At 31.5% G+C, this 8,781-nt stretch overlaps 1 protein-coding gene across 1 annotated transcript; it reads left to right on the top strand.

The window, feature by feature from the left end:
- Positions 1-7,087: 7,087 nt before the first annotated feature.
- LOC134237920 (uncharacterized) lies at positions 7,088-8,415 on the top strand. The gene has a single exon (XM_062720064.1). The coding sequence runs from the start codon at positions 7,088-7,090 to the stop codon at positions 8,141-8,143; it is 1,056 nt and encodes a 351-aa protein (XP_062576048.1). The 3' UTR covers positions 8,144-8,415.
- The last annotated feature ends 366 nt before the right edge of the window (positions 8,416-8,781 follow it).

Raw genomic sequence — 8,781 nt, 5'->3', positions numbered from 1 at the left:
TTTATCAAGCATGAATGTAAGTTTTCGTCTGGAATTCCCATTGTTTCAGAATATATTATATATGCTGATAAATGGTTGGAGGTCAAAATTAAAAAAAGCTATGATTTGGCCAAGGAATTTTACTCGTCCCTCTATCTCTTTTAATCTGAATATCTCTTTAAGGATCTTTTTTTGAAAAGCTTGTCTTCTATCACAAGTACTTTGACTGAAATTTATGACATAAAGAAGAGCAGACAATACTTTAAGACATTAATTCTGGACACTGCTTTAATGCTTGAAAGTGGATTGATTGATTAATATGTATTCCTGAAATATGAAATTAGAAATATGTAAATAAATATTTTTAAAAACATTTTAAGTTAAATGTACTCGTTGCTAGGCATTCAAACAACATTATTTCATAAGCCACATTGAGATCATTGCTTTAATCAAGCGACCTTTCAAAAGGAGAAAAATTGTACTTTTTGCATCCATGATATCTGATTACTATAGTAAATAAGTTGTCACATTTAACTTACCTGGAAAATGGTTATTAAACCCTGATGCATGAAACGAAACTCTTTCTATAAGCATGTTTTAGGGTGCAGTAGAAAACAAATCTTGTCAATATAAACAACTGTGTAGAAATCATTATGTACATTATGAAATACTGGGGAAGATAAAGTATGACAGCGTTCGGATCTCAACATGGCATTTGCCGCCCATTTCCTTTTGGTAAGACAATCATTACTTATGGAATATTTCATATGTTTGACCGTAAAATATTAGGAAGTTACAAACTGCAATATCTTTGAAGTGAGTGGACATGCTACATGCTTTAAGTGCCTGCAGAAAAAAATAATGATACAATGCATTGGTTATTGCTGGTTTAAGAAACTGTAACTTTGACCACGAAGATTTAATTTAAAATTGTTATAGTATATTAAAAATATATAATAATAGCCCACATTTGTGTTAACGTTCTACAAGTGTAAAAGAAAGGGGATATTTTTTTTTATTATGACCTGAATCATTCAAAAAGGAAAGTTGCTGAGAAACCATTTTAAAAATACTGATAGGAAAAACGATGATAAACTTTCGCAAGACATTGTTTTTTAGGAGGGTGTGGAGTAGGGGGTGGACTCTGATTTAAACAGTGTTGTGATGTTAACGGTCATAAATCTTTAAGCTTAGACTTATAGTTTAGGAATTAATTTTAATTTAATGCTCTTTAATACAGGTATCTCTTATATATTATGGTCAGTCAAAGGGAAAAACATATACGTAGTAACACAGAAATCATTTATTCGCTGAACGAAAGCTTAAGTACATGTAGTAGTTCATAAAAGTTACCGGATATTAATTCATACACATTAATTGGTCCGGTAATGGCAGTCGATTGAATACCTGTAAAATATAGAAGATGGTTGATACTTTCTACATACCTCAGGGATAAATGCACCTTGATTATCATTAAGAACTGTATACGTTAATTGATTTTTTTTATATCTTTACTCTTGTTCAAGGTTAAATATGTGTAAGTTATATTCCTTTGAAATATATTATTATAAAGGGTTCTGTTGTATAGTTTTTCTTTATTCAATATTATTTTTGATGTATAAGTACATGTTAAATCAATTACGAGGGTTGATCCCAAGGAAATGTCACAAATGATGTAAAACCTTTTAAATCAATTATCTTGTTAAACACAATTTGACACACAAATACCCTCTATCAATTTTAATATATTTCACCTCTTGAAAGGGACTTGTCCAGAAGATATACATTGGGTATGAATTTGAATTTATTTGCGAAAAACTATGACATCACAGGAGGGCGGAAATACCTTGACTGAAATATTTAAAAAAGTATTTTTAAAAATCGAATGGAATTTTAAGAAAAAAATATAATTGATAGAGAGTATTTATATAACGTATTGTTTATTAAAGAATATAAATATTAAATATTTTCTTTATTTAATAAATTATTCAATGAAATATATGGAGAAAACAAACAGTTATTCAAGCTCCAAAGTCCATTAAACAGTACAAAATAGGAGCAGAGCAAACACTGACCTCCAAAACATCAGAGGTGGGATCGGTTGTCATTTTCAGTCTTTAAAAAAAGTTCGGGCAGTAACTTTTCATCTTGTATCTTCATTTAGTAGTTTTCTACTTCTAATGTAAAATGTTTGCCATGTTATTTACAATTCAAACATATTTGTACAGAAGCAATTATTTTAGAACTTAATCACCAAAATTGTGTATTTAACCAGTTTTTCAACCAATTTTTATCTTACTGTTTACTTAGATATACGAATTTTTAATGTTGGCATAGACATCTATTCGTCTTTTACATCGAAAGAAAGATGGCAGCCTATACATTTTTACCTATAATAAGTTAATTTAATCTATATTCAGTGAAAGTCACTGCATTTTTTCTAATTTGATCCCATAAAATTGAGAGAGTAGAAAAACTTTAACACAAAGTGAGCATTTGTTTATCACAGCAAGGCAAAAATGTTGCCGACATCGATTTGACGTTACTTTCCGACACTCAAAATTAAGTCCATTCTCATATTTTTATAATTATTTACATGCTTCATTTTAGTTATCTTTACTACTACATGTAATTACAATTTCTATTGGACGTCTTGTTTCGAGTTGTATCACAATTATTTGAGATTTATTCAAATGTAAATTTTGAAATTATTCCTTTCTTTGTTGATTTCATTTATCATCAGATTAAAAATAAATGTCGAAGAGAAACGTCCTCATTACTTGTAGGTTGATAAAAAAAAAACCCTCGTGCTGCGCGAAGGAGACAAAACACAAAGTTTTACATCTAAATATTCTAAATATTAAAGGGCGATTAACGAAACAGTGTTGTGTTTTAGTATTTTATAAAGTATTATGTTTATCTGAATTAAATGTAAGAGCAAAAAAGTCAAAACTCATAGGGGTAGAAGTTTTTAAAGTTTTGTTAAATTCTTTCGAACATTTAAGATTTTATAATAGCAGTTCAGATATTACATTTAGGTCAACCTTTGTGTTTGTATGTTGATATTATATACGTTGTATCTTGCTTTCCTTGAGTTCAGCAGAACACATTTCTTTTGTTTAAACATTTATTAAGTATACTAGAAGATTCTCTTTTAAATGGTGTATCAATATATGCATTTGTACACAAAAATATGTATTTATTCATATATGCAGAATGCATCGACTTGTTAGCTTTTGCAAATACCTTATACTGTAAAAATACATGTTTAACTGTGAAATTAAATGTGTAATTTACATATAGGGCGTTATAACTTTTCAGGACTTGTGCCCAATCCCTTTGTAATTATATGATATTTAAAGGACAAGATAGGGTAGGTCTCTTTTGGTCACTGATTTTGGGTGTCTTTCAGAATGATGCAACGGTTTATCCATAAAAATCTGTTTCACCCCTGCCACGAAATGAGTATTGGTTCTAAGTTTTGGAATACACAGAGGTCACAGAGAGGTCGGAAAATAGGTCAATCTTCGAATTTTTTTCATTTTAAAGCAAATTTATTTTCATCGATTTTAAAGCAATTTTATTCGGAAAACATAGAGCTCAAGCTTGCCTGTCTACCAAATTTATATATTTTATATACTTGTATCAGATGCAGTTTATGTGTAAAAATCTTAGATAAGCAAGCTTGTGCTCTATGTCTTTCGAAGAAAGTATCTTAAATATGTTAAAAATTCCACCAGAAAAGAGGAATTTAGTTAAAATGTCCTACTTCTGCACCCTACAGTGGCTTCCATTGTGCTTTAAATCCAAATTAGTGCAGGTTTGAGATCAAGCATCATTTTTAGTTCTTAACTACAAACTATCGCAATTTTACCGGTATTCTGATTTTTACATCAAATAAGTGGACAGATCCGGCCATTACCCTACCTTCTCCTTTATAATACATGCGATTAAATCGTTTGAAAAAGGGGATGACTTCAGCTTTTCAGTTTCTCCATCGCCAACATTTCTTATTTATGTAGTAATATTCAATTTAGACTGCATATGGAGTTTAGGTTGGCCCACTTCTTAAATACTTTGACTACAATCAATTAATTTTAAACCGAGGAAAGCTACTGACAAAATGTTGACGTGACAAGGATTTCAATAACCTCGTTTAAAACCATGCAGGATTTGATAAATTCAATGTTCACTATTATGACAATGTTTGTAACAACAATCTTTTACTGGGTCACATTTTTTGTCCTTTTTTATGTTTCAAACCATTTGTAAGATTGTAAGATTTTCTACTATAATTTATTTCCGAGCACTCAATCTATCTGATTAATATATATGACTCACGGTGGCCGTGACCGGTCGAGAAGAAGGGATGCTTACACTCAATTGTCACCTGATCCAACATCTGTAATTTCCAGGGCTCTGTGCTTTAATAATTCGTTTTTTATACTGTATTTATGAAAATGATCACTGTTCGTTGTAAAGAGTACAGAGATAAGCATGTCTTTATCCTATTTCCCCTTCGAACCACAGAGAAACCCAATTGCAGGAAATATATTATTGCATCAATATAACGCAATCATCCACTATTTATGTTAAGTTGTCGTTTTCTTGATTCACAATATCTCTAACACAAGGTGAAGCTCTAAACGATCGGTCATGATCCTTTAGTTCCTGAAATAAACAAGTTATTATAAATGTTATATGAGTTAATATGTTGATTGTGTAAATTCCGTTGATTGATTCAATGACGTAAATATCCATTCATTGATGTTAAATTAAAATATATGAAGATATTATGAATGTTATAAACAATTTCAGTTATTCGTACGTAGTTGTGATTGGAGGTCCTTTTTCTATATATTGTTACATTGTTATTAAAGTGTTTATATAGGTTCTAAATCCGCCTACGTAGGTAAAATACAATTTTAGCCCTTTTTGGTCTACATGTATTTATAATATGGATTTTTTACCTACACTTTTATGACGGCAGCAAAAGGTAAGATAATACAATGAAAGTTATTTAGAAATTTTAATTTGAGAAGTTATAAAAAAGGTTTTTAAACTCTTTAATTCAACAAATATTTATGGATAAATATAAAACAACATTACATTTAAAGAGGCATTTTGCTAGATTTTTGTTGCAGACAACCATTGAAAAAAATCAGTTTATGTTTAAACTGCTGATTAAATCAATTACAAATACAAAGATATTTGATTGATATGTGTTGTTTAACGTCCCGGTCAAGAATTTATCACTCTCATAGAAACATCACCAAATATACCAGTCAATGACCTTAAATTTTGACCTGTACTCGTCACTTAGAGCCGTTGAGCCGTGAAGAATCTTTATTGGTCAAAAAGCCTGCCCTGACACGGAGTTCGGTTTAAAAGGTCTCATCTGAAGACCTCAAACTCGAAGTGCCAAGTGCTTAGCAGGGGACAGTTTTAATTAAGCATTTATTGAATTTCTTTTTTTAAGGGCAACATGCGTTTTGTCGGACGGAAGAACTGAACTGTTTTGCTCAAGGGGTCGACAAAAGAAATTTTGCCCGAGAACACAGTCAATAAATGTTTTGCTATACTTTTACTTTTCATTTTGACATACCATGAAGTAGATTTTGTTTACCCGTGTTGTTGTAGATTATTTTGATAACCTCAATGTAGAAAATATTTCAAAATCTTTAGATACATGCATGTATATTTTACATTTTTAATATTTTTTTTTATTTTGGAAAAGGGGGCATAAGGAATATTCGCAACAACGAAGAAAAATATATGAAGGATATTGATGCGTCAGCAAACTTTACTCTGCGTATTTATGCATACCGGTATATGTTACGACTTACGACTTTGTCTGAGAACATGATTGGTGCAGATACGACTTGTATGAAAGACACGTTTCGCACTCAGAAAATTATAAAAACCAACAGAACAGACCCATAACCTTGCAGCTAGATTTAAATGTTATTGCTGGAATAAGTCAAGATTCTCGCTATAACTCATTACCATTGTGTAAATCCCTGTTGGCCTTAGTTTAATGTGCGCCTTACTCCAGAAATAACTTCCGGTGTGTGAAGCGTGAAGAGATCAATCTCTATTACTATCCGGGTTCTCAGACTCGCGCAGCCGTAATGCGTTTCTTCCAGGTAGATTCTGACAAGGGAATTCATCTTCCATATAACAAGGGTCGTATTGACAACCGTCTTTTATCATAATATTTCTATGCCTGAAAATGTGCACATTTGTTATTTCTAATCGCGTGCGTCTTAAAAATCTCCAATTAGTTTAGATGGCATTCGCCGATAGCCATAAAATGTCATTGAGAAAGTCTTTGATGGTTTTAATATTATTTATCACGTTGGTAGGTAATATGGCACAGCCCTTAATTGACATTTCAACAAAATGTAATTATCAAAAACAATAGTTATTTTGACATTTAATGCTCATTAAAAGATATTCAGGTATTAATTGTACTCGTGCTGGAAACATATCAAACCATTAAGCATGTTTTTTCTCCTGGCAGACAAGATTGAGGCACTGGTTAAAATAGCATTTAGTTTGGAAAATTTATGATCTTTACTTTTAGTTTCAACTGCATGTTTTGGAAAATTATAATTTGATCAGCCTGTTTGATTTTTTTTCGCTAATTCTCTTTTTGTCTGAAAGCGAAAACTCTATATGATTTTAAAAACCATCAAAAGATAATGCGTTACACAATTAGTTTATACGTTTCAACATATCAATTTGAAATTAATACGCTCTTTTTATATCTATAATCTGTTAACGAATAATGTCATTACTTAATGATAATTAAGATGAAATAAATACAAAATTTCAGTCATCCAAACCTAGTGTTCGCCTGATAAAATGTGCTAGTTCTTTAAAACATTTATACTATTTTGATAAGCACTAGATAATTTTTAAGCATATATCGCTATCACGTGCAGATTATTCTATTTTTACAAGACTATAATCATTTTATTTTTATCAAGTCACTTTGAAGACACAGAATCATAAATGTCGAAATTAACACTTAATTTTTTTTTCAGGATTCAAAACTGCGTCACGTTAGATAACTTCGACATCAGAACAAAAGTCGCCCCTTACGATGAACCTCGTATTACTTGGACAATTAGAAGAGCTTAAGAGTGAAGAAGGGATGACCGGAAACGAGAGTTACCTTGACTACGAACCTGATGACGAAACTGTGACCTCGCTGATACACTTGGCTCAAATACTCTATTTTTACTACATACCCGTCATAATTTGTCTCGGGATATCCCTGAACACTATCGTGTGCATCGTTCTTCTCAGAACTAAACTGCGAAAGAAGTTCTACACACATGTATTTGCCGCCACAACCATAAGTGATAATGGCTTCTTGGTAACGGTTCTGTTGATCTGGATGAAGGATCAGGCAGTGGATATTTACAAGGCCCCTGGAATGTGTCAAATGATAATTTTTATGAGTCATTTCTTTCCGTTTCTGTCTTTCTGGCATAGCGTATCAGCAAGTATCATTCTATTGATACGCCCACGATCCTCGTGTTTAACAAATACGTGTAACGGTCCAGGGAAATCCAGAGCTTTAATTGTTTCTCTATCTGTTTTCACATTGACGATATATATTTACAAAACATGGACAAACGGTGTGCTGATCATTCAAGGAGCTCGGTTCTGCACTATCCTACCGGAAACGGAAGAGGCCATGAAAATACTGAATATTCTTGATGTGATAGTCTTACTTGTTTTACCTTTTATTATGTTCATAATTTTTGACTTACTGATTATCATCAAACAAATTATGAAGTTCTATCTTGCCAACTCCTTTAATGGATCCAGTACATATCGAGATTCTTTAAAAGTGGTTTTGGTACACTCCATTTGTTTTCATGTATTTGTAGGTCCAGGGTGTATCTCAAAACTCATTTTACTGTTTCGATATATGTCCGGAAATGAACATTATGACTATGAGGGAATGATCCTGGAGAGTATATTTCAGTATGTTTTCTACACTTATTTTGGTATAAAACCTCTTTTCCATATCATCGTTTCAAAATCCCTACGAGTGCATCTGAAAGAACTCTTATTGAAAGCGAAACAAACCATGTCAATGTCCCGGATGTTGATGAATGCTGGGTCACATGATCAGACTTTACTGTAGATCCTTTCCGTTCCTTTGTGTCAAGTGAATGTCATAGTGCCTTTCCAATGTTAAATATTCCCATTCACATAAAAGCAGCTGAATATTTTACGAATTCAGTTGAAATGTTCAATCCGAGGACAACCTAAATTTTAGACTTTTTCATGGGCAGTTTACAAATGAAAGAAAAAATTCTATGGTTAGCAAAGTTAATGGATAACTTTCAGAAATTTTAAATTACAAGAATTATAATGAAGAACACTGATCGAAAATTATACTTATAAATATTTCGTTTTTACCCATCAAAATAACACGTTAATTTTTACTTAATAGAATGCTGTAACAGCTCTCATTTCCTTAACTATCTGTTGTATGTAATGTTTGACAGTAAATGTTTACACTCATACAAATACATTTGGTTTGCTTATTTTTTACATGTAGAAATATAGGGCATATACTGAAAAATATAGAGCTAAAGGTTGCATCTTTAATTTGTTGTCTTTTAATGTGTCTCCCCGCAGAGCATAACAAATCCACCAACAATTCAAAGGGAAAATTACGGTCTTGTAATTTTTATGGGAAAAAAATCAGTAACAATTTTGTTACATGATTTTTTTTTTTGCTGAATGGTCATTGTATCGATCATATAATATTCAAGA

The sequence above is a fragment of the Saccostrea cucullata genome, unplaced genomic scaffold (genome assembly GCF_032062105.1).
Source record: "Saccostrea cucullata isolate Sc308-1 unplaced genomic scaffold, CSIRO_AGI_Scuc_v1 ctg4361, whole genome shotgun sequence".
Taxonomy (NCBI): Eukaryota; Metazoa; Mollusca; class Bivalvia; order Ostreida; family Ostreidae; genus Saccostrea; species Saccostrea cuccullata.
Note: the sequence above shows the minus strand (reverse complement) of the source record. Positions and strands in the feature narration are given on the sequence as shown.

Coding starts and splice junctions, on each gene's coding strand:
- LOC134237920 (XM_062720064.1), top strand. CDS start 7,088: ATGAACCTCGTATTACTTGGACAATTAGAAGAGCTTAAGAGTGAAGAA.